Source organism: Ammospiza caudacuta, chromosome Z (genome assembly GCF_027887145.1).
Source record: "Ammospiza caudacuta isolate bAmmCau1 chromosome Z, bAmmCau1.pri, whole genome shotgun sequence".
Lineage (NCBI taxonomy): Eukaryota > Metazoa > Chordata > Aves > Passeriformes > Passerellidae > Ammospiza > Ammospiza caudacuta.
The window spans coordinates 69,797,900-69,816,094 of NC_080632.1; the positions used below are offsets into that span (position 1 = coordinate 69,797,900).

General features: G+C 37.4%; 1 protein-coding gene across 2 annotated transcripts in view; it reads right to left on the reverse strand.

Annotated features, from left to right (window-relative positions):
- PCSK5 (proprotein convertase subtilisin/kexin type 5) overlaps window positions 1-18,195 on the reverse strand; it is a 226,691-nt gene that overhangs the window by 165,201 nt on the left and 43,295 nt on the right. For both annotated transcript variants that reach the window (XM_058824331.1, XM_058824333.1), the window contains exon 3: window positions 14,042-14,155. In XM_058824331.1, coding sequence (XP_058680314.1) covers window positions 14,042-14,155 — 114 coding nt within the window. The remainder of the gene's footprint in view (window positions 1-14,041; window positions 14,156-18,195) is intronic.

Sequence of the window (18,195 nt, forward strand, 5' to 3'; positions counted from 1 at the left end):
GCTTTTCACCATTTGAGCATGCTAGGGTTGATGAATGCAAGGCCCTCTGTGTAGTATAAGTGAAACCTGGGAAGATAAGGCAAAATCACTAGAGAGGGTGGATAGTTATAATTTGCAGTTGAGATCATCAGGTCTAAATGAGAGAACTAGCCCAGAGAAGGGAGGCCTGGGAAGGAAAAGGAGGCCTGGGAAGGAAAAGGAGGCCTGGGAAGTAAAAGGAAAGATTACTCAAGAACATCAACAAAAACCCAACTAAGAAACACCAAAAAGTTTTGCATATGATAAAGAAGTATCACACAATTATTCTTGTAATTGTCTCACGAAATTTGACTCAGATGATCAAATTTTGCAATGTTGAGCAAGGTTACTCTAGAGATTTTTGACATAACTGTGCAAGAAAGACTGTGCAAAATAAGACAATGAATGTGAAAACATTGTCAGAATTGCAAAGAATCTTACAGAAATCTCAGCACAGTGTCAAGATTCTAGCTAACTCAGAAAATACAAATATTGGGAAAGGTTCTGGAGAAGTCCAGTGTATTTGAAAACACTATTTTTACGGAGAACTGGATGCAAACAAATGTCTACTGAGCTTTAAGGGTCTTGGGGAGCTGCTGCTAATCTAAATCCGGACTTTAGCATTAAAGACACATAGATACCATTCATCTCAACAGTGCTATGAAGGAACTTTTGCCAGCTGCAAACAAAGTGATTGAATATATGGAACTAATCTGAGAACACAGTTTTAAACTAATATTAGAGGAATGTATTCCTTTAGACAGAGAAAATATACAACCTCAGTGTATGCACCTTTTATTTGTATCAAATATCATTTGTCTAACAACAAATGGAGGAAAATACTATTGGCTTATACTATACATAACACAGTCTTTGCACTGAAATTATATCCATTCATGATAACTTTCAGAATTTGCAGGTATCTTTGCAAATCCAGGAAGTCTGCAGAGAAAACACTCAAAGAAAGAACTAAAGAAAGCTATGATTAGAGCATCGTCAGAAGGAAAAAATATATACAATCATAAATAAACTAAAGGTATGAGTTTAATTTTATGATTGCTGACAATTTCTCTGTGTCCATCACTTTTTCTTGTACTACTGCTATTAAATATTCTCTGTACTTTTTATAACACTTTCTGCATTCTCCCTTGTCTCTCCTACCATCATTATCTTCTATGATTCCTGTCAGTTACCTTTTATACCTTACACTACTTTCAAATCTGAGCTGTAAATGGATCATCTTTTCCCTCTTTGTTTCTCCTACAAAGAGTCTGCTGTTTAACTGCACAGATGATTTTAAAATGAATGAGCAAAAATATGTTACAAAGTTAGAAAGGTTCTTCCAAGTAAAAGGGGGGAATTATCAGGGAAATACAATGTACCTCCAGTAAACTACATTTTTCCCATGTTCTACCATGAAAACAACCATTCTACACAAATGTTTTTTCTCCCTTAAAAACTGTAGTGAGGTGTTTGGGTCCATTAGAGATATGGCATGAATCTGTAAGCACTTAACATATCCACTCATAAGGAAGCTAGCAGAAGATTTAGACTATCAGTTTGTACTTTGAATCCATTATGACTCCTTAACATAAAGTTTGTTCAAGGAAACATTACTTAGCATTACAATTACAATTTACAATTGCTTAGAATTACAATTACATTGCAATTACTAAGCCTCAAATCTTAAGAGGCTCCACTGTTTACTTGTAGCTCAGGAAAGTTGAAACAGTGTTCTTATATAGCACACTCAAATCTGATGACAGAAAAGTTAGTGGGGCAGAAAGTACAGAGAGCAACAGACACAGTGATCTGGATCACTTATGAAGGTGAACCTACTTAAGCAGAGTGTTTATAATATAGTTTTCTATAAAATCATGCAAAAAATTATGCCTATAGCAAGGGTTAAAATGCGAATCTACAGAAAACCAGCAATAGTTAAAAGGATTTAAGATCCTTTTAGAATCTTAAGGTAGACAGTCATCTGCAGCTTAAAAAAGATGCTCTATGAAGCTACATATTATTCTTTGATAGGTAAAGCAGTGGAATAGCAAAAAGTGGGTAAAGATGTTTTTCTTAATGACAGTAGTGATGCTATTTTTGGAACAATGCATGCATGTGCCCAGTATTGAAGTTTTACAGGATATGTTACTGGAGAATGAACACAGAGTTGTTGCTTGTTTTCTTGATGCTTCTTGTCTGAAATAAGTAGTGTAAACACAACTTACAGTGATTCTTAACAAGTTAAAGAACCTATTTTATCTGAGAGGGTCAAGACATGACTTGACTGCATCATGCAAATAACTCAAAACAATTATATTTTTGAAGGGGGAATATTTATTTAATCTAGTAAAGAATGGCCTAACAAGGTTAGTACAGACCAAGATAAACATGCAACTAAGATTTGTAAGATTTTTAATCATCAAGAAAAGGCTTAATCAAACTAAAGGAGAATTAACCAAAGGAGTTGAGATCCTGATGCTGATTTCTGTGAGACTAATGTAGCTCAATGTCAGGAACTCCTCTGAAGCCTCAGTAAGAAGTATGATATGGGAGAACTAAGCTTTTTTCTGCTATTTAACTACCTTCAAATAATTTGAGAGGAATATTCAGTTTATGCAGTTGGGTGTGGGCTTAAATATAAGCATATAATGAATAATTCCACTCTGAATACACAAAGAAACATTAATTACTGTGACTAAATCTCAATCAGATATGCTAAGCAAGAATGTCAAAAGTCAAATAGATGATTTTAAAGGTCATCTAGTCAAACTGTACTGCAGTGAGCAGGAATCCATTCATCGTGCCTTCGGAGAGGCAGCACGCCACTCAAATGCACCTGTCAGTTCACAGATGAGTAGCTGTGGGGATCTAAGTACAGAATTGACATGAGACAACCAAATGAGCTGATTTGTACTTTTCCCCCTTTGGCCATCTTGCAGGAATGAGGGCTACAGCCAAGCCGAGATGTGTGGCTAAGGCCATGATGGCCTGCCGATGGAGTGTTGGGTTATCAGATAGAGAATGACCCCTAATGCTGCCATCAGCCAGTGGGGAGAGTGATTGATGCTAAATCATCATCTGTTCTGCTCCACCTTTGCACAAGACCCATAGTCTGTAATCTCTGAGCTACTGTGGACATCTCCTTTACATATAAAGTGGCTGCCCATCACCACCATTTGTGATGTAAATTACAGAATATGCAGTCTCACCTTCACTATTGCAGAAAGTATACATTGGCATTTGAAATTCTGTAGGGCAGAGGATGAGAATACAATCAACTCTGCAGATAAGTAAATGGGCTTGCTCATCTCCCAAGAGCAGGAGCACCTCTTTGGCTGAGTTCTGCACCTCCAACTGAGTTGGAATATACTCAGGAATACTTATACATAGGACTGTATATATAGTACATGTACAAAGTACAGTTTGCAGGTCTAGTGAATTTATCACCAGTAATCTAAAAGAATCTATAATTTGCTGCTCCAATAAACTGCACTATTGGTGACTCTAAGTTTGTGAAAGTTTCTATTGAAGTCCAGCAGACTTACAGCACTGCAATAACTAATTTCCCTGTTTGTGAATCTGCTTTTGTAAGTTCTTATTGAACTAAATCAGAATTATGCTGTTAAATTCATTTTAATCAGAAATGAGGCCCACCCACACCCAGCCTCTCTTATTTCTGAGAACTAGTTAGAAAGCAATGGTGTTTATTTTATGCCAAAGTTAATGCAACACAGCTCCATTTAAGAGTGGGTGACAACATTTTTGAAAAGAAGTTGAATAAAATTTTGAAAAAATATTTTAATTACCTCTGGAGCAAAATTTTAGAAGTTTTAGTTGATAAGCATCACTACATAGATACTGATTGTTTTAAAACAAAAAAAGTCAGGTTTGTGTGGTTGCTCTGCTATTGATATGAGTCTTCAAGGAAAAAAGATTTCTTAAAAAAAAAACAAAAAAAAGTTTTCATTTTATAACATTGAAGTTGTGTAATATAAATATAAATATTAAAAAACAATAAAAATAGATAAAATAAAAATTATAACAAATACTATTGTTTTCTATTAATTCAGCTGAAGAACCATTTCAGTCTTGTTACAGACATCCTCATCAATTCCTCTAGAGATGGACGATTTGACATACAACAATCCACAAAACCAACTAATGTAATGACAGGCTTATTAAAACACAAAATTTGGGCCAATTAGCAGCCAATTAACGTTGGCTTGGAGGACACTGGGAAAAATCAACAGAACTTAGAACTGTACATTACGTTTAGGAATATCTTTAAATCTGTCCTTGATCTGCAGTGCATTCAGGTGGATGTCTATTGCCAGCCAGGTGTAGGGGATCTGATGCTGTGCCTGTACATGTTGCTGCACACATTCTCAGTAACAATACCATTATGGGTGCAAGAATCCCTGTCTGGGCGGGCTGTTGGGGTCCAGTCCGGCTAGCTATGGACCCCAGCCCACAGGATCTCACATGGGCAAAGGCAAAAGGCCAGAAGTGCTGTTCTCCACATGGGGACGAATGTCCTCTGTTTATTGACTTATGAGGAGACACAGGCGATGCCGAGGTAGAAGAGAGAGCATTGCCTCATGGCGGGAGACATTTATCCCGGGGGAATGGGGAGTGGAGGAAGAGGACCACAGCCAATGGGATACCAGTGAGGAGGGGCGAGGGGAGGTCTGACCAGAGGAGAGACCCCCAGAGGGTATTGGGGAGAGGGGTGGGTGAGGGAAAAAACCACGTGATAAGAGAGGAGGAGAACAAACCATGTGATATAACATAAAGTATTCAGTGCAATATAAAGACTACTCAGTGCAAATCTCCAATCGCTCAGTGCAAAACAACAACTAAATAAACTATTTTATGCAATACAACATACAGGCAGCACTTTATTATTAAAGATCTCTTTTTATTTTTATGAACAGCCAAAACAGATGTTCTTTTCCCTCTATTTAGCCACTTTTTCCCCTGTTTAGTCACTTTAATCTTTCATCCTTTGACTTATGGATGCCAGGATTTAACATGGATACAGTATTTTAAGTGAGAACTTTTCAATACACAGTAAGTACTTTCCTTCTTGTCTCTCTCAATGTAACACATGAATGAAATGAACAAATACATGCAGCATGATTAGAATCTCCTTGCCACCAAAAGGACAAATGGGGAAAATTCACCTCATATGTCATTGCATGCATTCCTTCTAATTGAATTTTCCTGTATGAATCCATTTCCAAGTAGTATCCCTACTGACAAATGCCTACAAGAAAAATAACTTAGAATAACTGATAAGTTAGAATTTTTAAATTATTATTATTCTTAAAATCTAAACGCATCTACTGACATGTAAATTGTCCCTGTCCTTCCCCAAAGAACACGACTGCATAAGGAGACCTCTGCTGCTTGGTGCCTGCCTGGAGGCAACATGGGTCATAACCTCCATTCCCCTCATGCTCACACTCGTATTTAGAACTTCTGCATGCCAGGAGATTAGAAGAGATGCATGGCTCAGGCATAGTTTGATTTCTCCTATTAGACCATGGGACAAATCTTGTGTGTGAATCATTCAAATATTGAAAACACTGAAGATATTTTCTAGGCCTTGGCATCGTAACAAACCAAGCTTAAAAAGTGCATTTGGCCACCCATGTAGATTAATTCAGAAGAATAAATACTGAATTAGAATCAGAATGTGTCTGTGGTTATAGTTCACATAATGCACAATGTGGTCTTTGGGTATCACTAGTGAGATCAATACTTGCAATTTTTGAATACTGGTGGAGCAGCAGCAGCCAGACAGTGAAAACAGACCACATCTCATGCCAGTATGAGTGGATTTAAAAGGCAGGAACCTTTCAGAACTTGCTTTCCTCTCACTGGTCACTATCAATGACAATGGGTCAATGTTATGGTGTGTTTGGGCAAACATTTTTAAAGGACAGGCGCAAAGTAGAATAATGCTTTCAATTTCAGAATACTTTTACCCTCTTATATAGTATGCCATCACCAGTCTGGAGTGGGAGCAGATAGAAATTGCAGGAGGAAATTATGTAAAAAGGACAACCACCTAAGAGTAGCAAATAGATCTAATAATTAAATCAAAACTAACAAGATAGCTACCTAAACTGAGGGTCAAGATCCCCAAGAAAGCTGGACCAATCCAACTCCTCAGTGTTGTTAGTGAAAATTTTGATCTATCTTCGTTTAGTTTCTTTTTGAGGTTTTTGTTGGTGTTTTTTCTTTAGTTAGTTAGGGTTTTTTGTTTGCTTGTTTCTTATTTTGTTTTTTCTCTGTCATTCATAAGAGATGATGCAAAGCATGGAGACAGGATTGAGGAGCTAGGGGTAAAGATACTGTAGGTGGTAGGATGTGAACACAGAGCCTCAAGCTTGTGTGCTGTTTTGGGAAATTTCATCATCAGAAAAGGGTGTTGATTCTCCAGCACCAATTCAGTGGCCTACAAGAACTGGGATTTTTCTTTTCAGAATCATATTTTCTCTAAGCAGACTGACTCCTTACCAAGATGTAAGGGCTGTAACACTTTCTAAGTGGGCTACATTAATTTCTTAATCTGCATTTCAATTCATGTGTAGACGAGGTCCTAGTTAATAAAGGTTATATGGATTTTAGTGCTTCAGCAGCTGGTATCATATAAAGCTCATCCAAACACAGCATGTGAAAGCTTGCATTTAACAAACTTTCCTCAACAGCTTATTTTCAGCCAGACCAGGAGACTTATAATGAGAAAAAGTGATTCAAACTTCAACCAGGCTATGGAAGAGTTTTTTGTAACTTCAGAAATGCTTTTTCTGTGCTTAACTTATGTTATTTTTTTTCTAAATGGGATTTCTGGCTCCAAATACAATTGTATGATTAGGAGCTGGTATTCATAAAACCCAAACCAGGAGTTTTTTACTCCCAAACATTAGTTCACTGTTTATTAATAAACTGTCTTTAGTTTATTAATAAACAGAAGACACAGGAGAGGGAAAACCCTGTGATACACTTCATATTTAGTCTATCATGTATCTGCTGGTCATTAAGCGACTGTGTTTATACTACATGGGTTTAATATAGTTTCAAACTGTTTTGAAAACTGAAAAAAACTTACTTTTTTGTTAGAAATTCACATAAAAATCAATGAATACAGGAAAGATGCTTAGATAGCATGCTATTCATGATTTAGTGAACTCTATCACTATAGAAAGGGTAAGACAAAAGTAGTATTAATACCTTAAACGATTCACACTTTAATCTCTTGGGGATATCTGAGGCTCTTCATTCCTGCACATTTCCTCTCCCTGACCACATTCTTTTCTGCTGTTAGCTGGAAATGAGTTCATTTTGAAACAGCCAGTTCTGCAGAATTTATAATCTCAGCAAAAGAGTAAACATAGATACTGCCTATATTGCTCTACACACTAGAATTGGAGTATTTTTCAAAGAACTCTACCTGCCTTTCCTTGAGGAGACTTGAGGTCCTGCTCTGTCAGTGTCCTGTACAAAATGCTTACTTAATTTATTCAGATTAATTTTCATCAAAACTTATTAGAAGTCATGCAGATATGCAAACAGCTGCTGGACTTCTTTCCAAAATGGTGCCGATAGAATTTGTGTACTGGTAGTCTCTCCTGCTATCTGCTCTTTGTTGGTTGGGAAGAAAATCCTATCCACAGGGCTAGAGTAGCAGAAGTAATGCACAGCAGATATTTCACTACATCAGAATTATCTAAAAGTAATGCCAAGGGTGACCTACATTTAATGAAGTAGTGCAGAATGCACTTTATTGGAGTGTCTGTCCTCAGTGCATTTGCTTCCTCTGTTTTTGGGGGATGGGGGGTGGTTTCCATCCGCTTTGTGGGTTTTTTAAAAACATGGACAAAAAATGTGCATAAATTAATGCTGAAAAAGGCTCAGCAAGAGCTAAGGTGCTCTGCAAACTGGTAATTTTAGTCACAACATTTGCTCATGTGATATAAAGGAAGACACAATTGAACATAGATGCTGGAATCTGGAAAGCTGGAGTGTTGATGACCTCACTCCATGGGCTCTATATGGAATGTGTCTTCAGTTAAAATGGGCATACTGATTTATAATGACCAGTACAAGACGTAACATTCTAGAGCCAAATATTGTTCTCCAGTTTCTTCTTTGACACAGATCAAGCTCTCCTCAAAGAATCATGGAATATCTCAGGTTGGAAGGAACCCACAAGAATTATTAAATTCAACTTCCTGCCCCTCGCAATAGTACCTAAATCATATGATCAAAAGCATTATTCAGACTCTCCTTGATCCTATGGACTGAACAGTTAGGAAATTGCCTTACACTTGCATATGTCACACTATTTAATTTTTTATCAATCAGACCACAAGACAGGCAAGCCTCAGAATTAATTCTACACTGTCGTTGTGTATTTTGGTAATTTTTGAATTCCTGATGCTTGTTCTTTAGGTGAAATAATGTATAAAATATTAGTTAAGTAGATACACTTTTCCAGAAGTATCTGCAATTTTAGTATGTGAACAACAGCGAAACAAGATATAAAGTTTGAAACAAATCAGAATTTTTTCTATTAATTAAATTACCTCTCCCTTTTTTAGTAAATTAATAGATTATTCAGTACTGTGTGGCATAAGAAATTGTTTTGCTATTTGGCATTACTTAATTTTGATTTTTAAAAATCTGAAAAGCAGATAGTTAACTAAGCAGCTGCTCCTGAAAACTGCTCTTAGAAAGCAGTAATTCCTTCTCCTTTGTAAAGAGGAAAAATGTACTTCCAGGAAATTACGCATCTCTGTTTATATCAGTGGTTTTCCTGCTGAAGTGCAATGTAAGATAAAAACTGAAATCTAGCAGAATGTGTCCCAGTATGACATACAAAAGCTAAAATCAGATATTTATCAAATATTGTTAGAAATTCAAAGATTTTGAGGCATTATCATTTCTTTACTAACTGCAAAAACTACTCAGAAAAAGGCAGTGCAGAAAAACACAGTATTATACACAAGTGATATTTCACGAAGAATATTATACAAACAAGTACCTACAGTTTCTTAATGTAACTCAGTTGCTGCTTATAAAAAAAAAAATCATGTCAAATAAATTCCATAAAGATAAGAGTGGATGCTCTGCCTCTGAAGATACAATAGTAGTAAGTAGGCAGAAGAATGTGTGCTTTTGCTGTATGATGTATTACTAAATCTCTGACACACAGGAAAAGCTCTCCCAAAGCAAGTGTGGAAGGAATTTTGGTATTGCTTCTTCTTGCTTCAGTGAAAATGCTGGCACAACCCCCAGAAGGTGCTGGCTTCCATTTTTTGTTTTCTGGGCATTTCCAGGTGTGCTTATCCAGGAGAACTATATCCCAAAGGAACAAACCAAGAAGCCTATCTAGTCTGTTCTGCCTTCAAACTATTTGCTAATCTTGCTAAACTATCTGCATTCATAATCTTTTTTCAGCAGGCATGGATAAATCCACTTCTATAGGCTTTTTGATTACCTAAAGTGTTTCCAAAGGGAAATTAATTCAGGTCAAATTATGAATTACTTGATTTCATGTTATTGTTCTGCCTTGTCCACACAGAACAACAAAATATGTGTTTCCACAGGCAGATTTGCAAAGTAATGTGTGGCAGGCAGAGGGTTCTTTTGAGCAGCACTTCTGCTGAAGTTAAGCCACAGATCATCTTCTGAATTTTACAGAACACCAAAAGCTTGATCTTCTCATGCAATAAAACCCAAAAATATGAAAGTGCATGCAACAACCAAACCAAGTTACAAAATACTCAAAACACTTTCAAGCATGCCGTGCCAACTCAGAAAGAACAACCATTTGGCTTCCACTGCACAGATGAAAGGAGAGAACAGTACTTGGGAGGGCAATAAAAAGAGTGAGGCTTTTCCTTAGTTCTCAAACAAACTTTTAGGAGGTCGCAAAGGAGAGTGACATGTATTCATTTGCTGCGGTGTTAGCATATGGCAGGTAAAATTCAAGGAAAACTCAAGGAAATTCTTCCTTGAGTTCCGCCTCCCTGTACCTGGGCCAGCACTCAGACCTACTGTGACCTCTCCTTCTCCCTTGGCTTCTTTCCAGTCCATCTTATCAGGCTTCTGTGACTCCTTCCTTTGTCCCTCTGACTCCTTTCACAGTCCCATCCACCATAGGTGTCCTCATTAAGGACAAGGCCAGGGAAGTAAAATCTTTTTCTCTGCTCTGCCACTTGCTTGAGTTGGGAGGAGAGGCACAAGGTAAGCCAACTTCCTACAGATGTCATGAGCAGCACAAGGGAGGCAACACACCTGTCTAACTCGTCACCTCCACCTTATTTCATGGCTACAGGACCTTCGCAAACTCACATTACTCACTACCGATAAAGGTTTATTAGTCCTGCTCTGGCTGCCATCCAGAGTCAACTATACTGTATCAGAGCAGAGGGTCTGTCCCTCCCTGTGAATGAACAGCTCACCTGGGAACTCACAACTATAACTGGAGAGCACTATGTAGCATACTGGAGGAATTTTCTAAAGAAATGAGGTAACTGGCTTCACCAGACACTTCATGGAAGCTCAAAGCAATGCATGCTTCACAATCCCCACTGAAAGTGAAAAGTAAGCAATTTTCCCTAGGTATTGGTTTCAGCATTAGAGCTCAAGCAACAAGCCCTACATGCAAGTAATTCAGTACACACCAGCTTGTGTGGCCTGCTCTCAATAGCGGTATAAAGTACATTTCGCCTGTTTACATCAGAAATGCTACAGTGCAAATATACCAAAAAATGTGATGATTGATGACCAATAAATACTGACTGATGAGGCTTCTCAGCAAATCTTTTACCTTCAACAACTTTCTAAAAACCCTATTGTTGCACAATTATAGATGTAGAGTCTATCACTCTACTTCTGTAATTGCACAACAATAGCTGTTTGGTTCAATAACTTACTTTATTATTATTCACCAAGTAACTGGTAAATGTTCATTTCCACTATGGCTCAGTCGCATGGTTTTACTGTGCCTTGCTGCTATAATTCTCTTCCACCCTGAACACCCAAAACACCTCACAATTGTTGATCTGCTTCTCCTTTCACTCCAGTTCTGTGAAAACCCCACAGAACTAGGTCTCATAACCTGTCAGAGAAACAGCACAGCCAAGCACTGTATGTTTTCTTAGGTTTACCAACTTCTATTTGAGTATGTTTTCAGAAGTTAAAAAAAAAAATAGTGTTTTCATTATGCTTATCCAAAATGTTTTTCTTATTTTTAAAAACCCCATCCAGTGGAGCCCATCATCACAGCAGAGGTAAACTACAACTGTAGAAATCTGTGCCTCTATGCCTGTGTGATTCCAGTTTCAGCCTAACACTATGGAGCTGTTCTTGAAGTTGGGAATAAAAAGAAATGGTCAACAACAGTACTCTGACTGAAATCTACCAAAGTTATTTATATTAACCACAACTTTGCATGTATTTCTATTTTTTAAATATATTTACTTCCTCTCTTTTTTAAACATATATATATTTACATTCTATAGTTTCCTCTGCAGATTAGATAAAGAAATTCATTTAAACAACTGGCAGGTACAGTGAAATTGATTAGGCACAAAGTTACCTCAGTCATTCTGCTTATTGTTAGCTCCAAGTTGAAAAAAATACAGAACAACTGACTCCAACCTCTTTCAGCCAAAATCGTCAAACTGACTGTATATAGTTCATCCAGCTATTGGCTAAAAGGTTATTTTGTCAACACCAGTGGAAGAGAAGAAATTTATTAGATTTAACATGATGGTACAAAGGTAGCTGAGCTCTGGGAATGGCAAAAATTTTGAAGAGGATGCTAACTAGTGATTTTTTTTTTCCTTTGATATCAGTCCATTCTGATCAAACTGGACCTGATTCTGTAGGGCATTTGAGTAACAGTTGGATTAGTTAAGTTTCATATGCTAATAAGTCTATAAAAATATTCTATTTTACTCTTAAGCACAGATGCCTGAAGATTCAGAAGTTATGCTAAAGATGGTTGGGTTTTGTTCAACTTTCCCTGCTTTGAGGGAGGGAAGTCAGAAGAAAATAACTTTTGCTTTCTCTGAAGTGCTGTGATGGCTCAAAAGAGAAAGAATGCCTGATTCTCTTGCAACTTCTTGCCATGGATAACACACAAAAATAAATAAATTTATTATTTCTAGCCTAGAAAATGAAAATTACAAGAAGTGGTACTTGTGAAGAAAAGCCTTGGAGAGGAAAAACATTAATCAGGTATGGCTTGACAAAGTCTTTGAATAACAGGACTTCTGTCAACAAATCTGAACTGCACTTATGGCCTTGTTAGAAATTGTGCCAGTTCAATGGGCAAAGGTATCAGTCTTAGCCCACAACAAAGTTACTTATTAATCAAAATACAACCCTCTATATGATAGTTTACTTATTACTTTCTCAAGAAATTACTCAAGAGTAATTTCTTGTTACTCTTACTACTTTCTCAACAACATGTCTGCAGCCAGTAACCTAAAAACCTCTTCCAGCACAGCAAAGACTAAAACCATTAACCAACCTTGAACTCATTTTTTCCCCTTCATCTTATAAAGCTAAGAAAGATTAACAAAAGCAGCTATGGTAACAATCATAAACACAGTCATATGAGGATATCTTTTATGTCTCAAGTCAGTCCTAAAGTCAATCCACTCACATATTTTTAGCTATTCACCCTGATGAGATAGCATGTTCACTAATACTTTACTCATCTCTTTCAACAAAATGTCATCAAACCACTATCACTAGTGATGTTGCAAATACACAGAGTTATCAGTGGATGTAAATGCAATCATTCAGGAATGGTCTCTTCCCAGAAGGTTTGAAAGTAAGGATTTTTTTTCCACTGGGACAGAAATGAGGAATTATGAAAGTTGTACAAAAAAGCAGTGAAGTCCATTTGATGCTCTAAAGTCTGTTCAGTGTTACACTGGCAATTCTGGCACAGCTGTGGGTAGTGTGGTTAGACAACACAACTATTTTTTAAATAGGGACTGCTATCTTCCTGATAAAATTAGAGGCAACTGCTGTAATTATCTATTATCAGAGCACCTGTCCTATGAAGAAAGACTGAGAGAATTAAGCTTGTTTTTCCTGGGAAGGATCCAGGGAGACCTTACTGCAGCCTTTCGATATTTGTAGGAGGATCACTAAGAAAAATGAGGACAAACTTTTTAGCAGCACCTGTTGCTATAGGACAAGGGGCAATGGCTTTAAACCAAATGAGGGTTGATTCAGGTTAGAATTAAGGAAGAAATTGTTTACAAGAAGAGTTGTAAAATGCTGGACTGGGTAACCCAGAGATCTGGTAGGTCCCCTATCACTAGAAACATTCAAGATCAGGTCGAATGTGGCTCTGAGCAACTTGATCTAGCTTAAGATGCTCCTGCTCATTGAAAGGTGGGTTGGACTAGAAGGCCTTTAAAGGTCTCTTTCATCCCAAACCATTCTGTAATGCTAAGGTTTTCACCTGGCAAAAATGAGGATGTTTTTTAAAACATCATAAGTACAAAGTTTCTCTCCAGACTTTAACTGTGATTTTATTAGGAAAAAAAAAAAAACCAAACTTTTTTTTTGAAAAATACAACTTCTGTCAGACAGGAAATGAATGGTCAGTGCGGGTGGACTTCTTCTGTTTCAGGGCAAAATACATTTATGTTGGGGACAGTGAATTATGTATTAAATACAAGTGGGTTCTCACACGTTGTGGCTAAGTTCTTCCATTCTCATTGCTTATTTATCCTCAAGTAAGTAAGATATCTTTCCATAGGAATAATTAATGAATAAATGCATCAGTAAATGCTTCCTACTGCACGGCTCACCACAAATTCTTTTTAATACTTCTAAGGAGTTAACAGACTTTTATTAGCTACATAATAATCCCCAAATCTGCTTTTTCTGAACATACTCTTCCTCCCCTTTTCATAATATCAAACCAGACAACTAAACATTAGCATTAAACGGAGTCAATGACCCTACATGTACTTACCATGTACCACATGCTTGGCCACTTGGGATCATTGAAATAAGTGGATTGGGTACCACCAGGCTTATAATCCCTCTTTATCCTTCTTTTAACCACCTGCTGTTGTATCCACTCCACCTGCCAACCAGGAAAACATACGGAGAATGTTACAGTTCTGTGGAGATTATCAAGAAATGTGCAAAAACTTGGGATTGTTCTCATTACCACACTCCAAGGCATATTTCGTATTAAAGAGTTCATTTTGGCAGTAGAAATTGTGCAGATCATCTTGAAATACTGTTCACTAAGGAATACATTCAATTTAGCTAGCATTACAAATCTACCCAAACAATTGCTTAAATACCCTGCTAGAAGGACTTCATTGGGTATTACCTTTTAAATACTATTATTTTTCCAATTTTTCTTTCCCAGATTGACTCTTCTCTTGAATTTTTAACAACTCCTACACAAAATCTAACAGCATATTACAATGAAGAATTAAGTGCATTTCTAAAAGGATGAGTTTGTTTTTATTTCTATCTTTCTCTTCCAGAAAACAAAAACATTAAAAAATACATTCAAAAGTTTTGCTTTTAGACCAATATCTAAATCATCTTCACAACTCAGAGAGAAAAAACTCCCCCCAGAATTAAACTTCATTTTAAGTAAAGTGTCGAGATTGTCTCAGAGAGGCACTCTGGAATTTTATTTTACTAAGCACTCCCCTGTGAGAAACAGGATACTGGATACTGAGCAACAGCGTGATACTGAGCAACAGCTCTAATTAAAACAAACACAAAAATGAGTTTGAAACAGGAAAAGAAATTTAGGGGTTAAAAATCCGAAAGTTATTTTTGTGTGTCTGACACCTCTTCAAACATTCATGACACATCCAAAGGAAGGCAACACCAAAAGTGACATCAACCTTAGATCAGAGGGGACTCTGCAGCTATTTCTGTATTAGCTATTCTAAAAGGGAGCTAGTTTCAATAAATGTCAATAATATTAACTAACCACAGAAAAAGCCCATGCTGTATTCACACACATCTAGCAGCTTATATATTTATGCTGAATTGTTTCAAGGGATATAGCTACAAAAATTAATTCACATCTCTCCAAGTAAGACAGTCGTCTTCTCCTAGCAGCCAACTTTGCACCTTTTATTTGCGATGTTTGAATATCTGTGTATGCACACAAACATAAAAATATATCAAAGAAGTTACTTTCAGCTCACATATTTGTCACTGGTCAGAGACAGTATTAATATTTTTCTTTAGCAGGCTAATCTCTGTACTGTGCATTCACAGCAGAACTTCAAATCCTTAGGTAGAACATACCATAACATTCTGGCCTCTACTTCTTGGTCAGAAAAACATGGAGAAAGACATGTCTGAATTTGTCCAGAGAGGATTCTTACAGCAGTCCTTATAGAGACTGGATGGTTTTCATGGTTTTCTTCATAAAGATGAAATGAAATTTTCTCCTTCCCAAGAACTAACTTCAGGATCAAAAGTATTCTTCTAGAGGCTAAATTATGCAGCCTAAGAACACAGACTGTTGGGTAGAACCGACACTGAAACTCGTTTCTCTGTTAAATCTTCTAGGAACAATCATTAGTCGCTTTCTGGTTCTATAAGAATGGAGAAATTTGACATTGTTTCTCTCTTGCTTATTGTCCCCTCTTCCAATACCATTTGAAATTCCCCACAACATGACAAGAGCTAACTGCTCCCTTCAGATCTGACTGAATCCAGGTGACAAGAGGTGACAACTAATTGGTCTCAGGCCGTTGGATGTAACAGAGACTGGAGGCCTGTAGGGTACACAAAGCATGTCTGAGCAAAGGCCAAAGAAAGTCAAATCAAAAGACTTTGGTAGGCACTAAGTCTAATGGCTGCTTTAAGCTGGGATCAACAAGACTCTCTACCTCTCTCCTCCATGAAAAAGACTGATTTCTAATAATGAACTGAATAATGAACCCTGTTCTCCTGACCTTTGCTGCTAATATATGCTTTCTTTTCCAGACCCCTCACAACAGCAGCTTGTTGATCTTCAAAACTTCTCTTTTTTCAGGTAGCCCATGCCTACCAACACATAAAAAAAAAAGAGACTGGCATCCTATGTATTGTTTAGTCTCTGACTCCCCACCTGCCTGGACTGCCACAGACAATGGGATTTACTCCTTCCATTACTATTATTTAGTCACAGAATCACAGAATCACAGAAATTCAAGGCTGGAAGAGACCTATAAGATCATCAAGTCCAGCCCATGTTCTAACAATTCAACTAGATCATGGCAGCAAGTGCCACATCCAGTCTTTTTTTGAACTCTTTGAGGGATGATTACTCCACCACCTCACTGGGTAGATGACAAAAAAGCTTCAACAGGTCTGAAAAATCAACCATTCCTTTCGGGGCTTACACAGATCCACCTTCCAAGTCTCATTATGAGATTTGGGTCTCAGTGCTAGAAACACGTTCAGCTGACTGAGGTCTAAAGCTTCTATGCTGCAAGAATATTTGCTGTTATCTTGATTTGCCCTTTGCTGAAGGGATTAACCACATGAGTATGTTAACCACCCTGAGAAAGTTGTAAGTCAACAAATTTCAACATTTTACAGGCCAAAACCACACAGAGCACATCACGCCACGCTTGGTAACTTCTATCTTGAGTCTGCAGGGAGGTATTAAATCTACCACAAACAGAATCTAAGGATCTGATAGTGCTGCAGAAGTGTCCAAAAAGACAAACCAATGAGACAGACTCAGCTGAAGCGGATTAAACCTTCTGCCACTGCTGCCTTTAGTTTAGATGCATGAACATTAATGAAAGAACTCACCAACACTACTATTGCCTAGAGGAGCCATAAATCAGAGACCCAGGACATCTAATTTGGCATCAGGGACCCTCACATGTCAAGGCTTCTATAGGAACTACAATGAGCAACTGTGAGAAGTTTTGGAAAAACACCCTTACTTTTTAATGGAGCCAAAGAAGTAAACATATTCCTGAAGCCTGCGCAATACACAGGTTAAAGAAGAACTTCAGCAACCGAATGCCATTTCCATATGGATAAAATGAAAGGAGTTTTCCTGACTAGACAAACTCTTAGCCAAACTCTCTACTCATTCACTGCGACGTTGTCTCCATTGATTACTGCCTATTCAGTGACAAATATCTGCTGATCAATAAAAAGTTTTAAATATAAAGGCAGCATAGTACTGGTGGAGACTGGTGTATGCATTGCTGCCTCAAAAAAAGCCCAAATAATTTCTTTTCTCCATTTAATTCAGACAATATTATGGAGAATATTATCAGTCCAAGCAATCATAAACATTGCAGCACTGCATACTTCCATTTTATATATACCTATATAAACTGGAATATACATCATTTGACACATAAAGATTATTCAGTATACATATATGCATGTGTTTGTACAAGATTTTGTATCAACTGAGCTAATCTGCAAGCCTGCAGTATAGTAGGTGGTTATATTTTAGTGAAATATAGGTAAATATTTTTCTGTATTTTCTCCACTAGCTTTTAACAAAAGACTCTCTCTTGCAGGGCATGCCCCCGTTACATGCTGGAATTTGCCCATAGTTCCTATTTCCTCAGCTCCCAGCAAAATTAGGGGAAACATATGAAACAGTAATTTTGCAGAAGGACTGTGCAGCTTGTATGATCAGACTCAAACCCAGTAAAAGAAACAAAACTTGTCTTCCCACAAGACTTAATGATAATTTTATGTATGCACAGAATTGCTCTAAGTAAAATAGCTGTTTAATTTCATACAAATAAAGATATGGGCAAACGACACATTCGCCTAAGGATGCATATGGAAAGGTAGTGCAGGCAAATGTCTAGATGGAATAGACTACAGAACATTTCAGCTGTAATGGAGGTACACTGATCATCTAGTCCAACTGCCTGATCAATTCAAGGATGAACAGAAGTTAAAGCACAGTATTGAGGGCCTCGTCCAAATGTGTCTTAAACGCTGACAGGCCTGGGGCATCCAGCATGTCTCTAGGAAGACTGATCTCTTTGATCAACCTCTTGGTACAAAAATGCCTCCTGAAGTCCAGTGTGAACTTCCCCTGAACTATTCCCACATCCCCCATCACTGGATACCAGGAAGAAGAGACCAGCATCTCCCTCTCTCCAGCCCCTC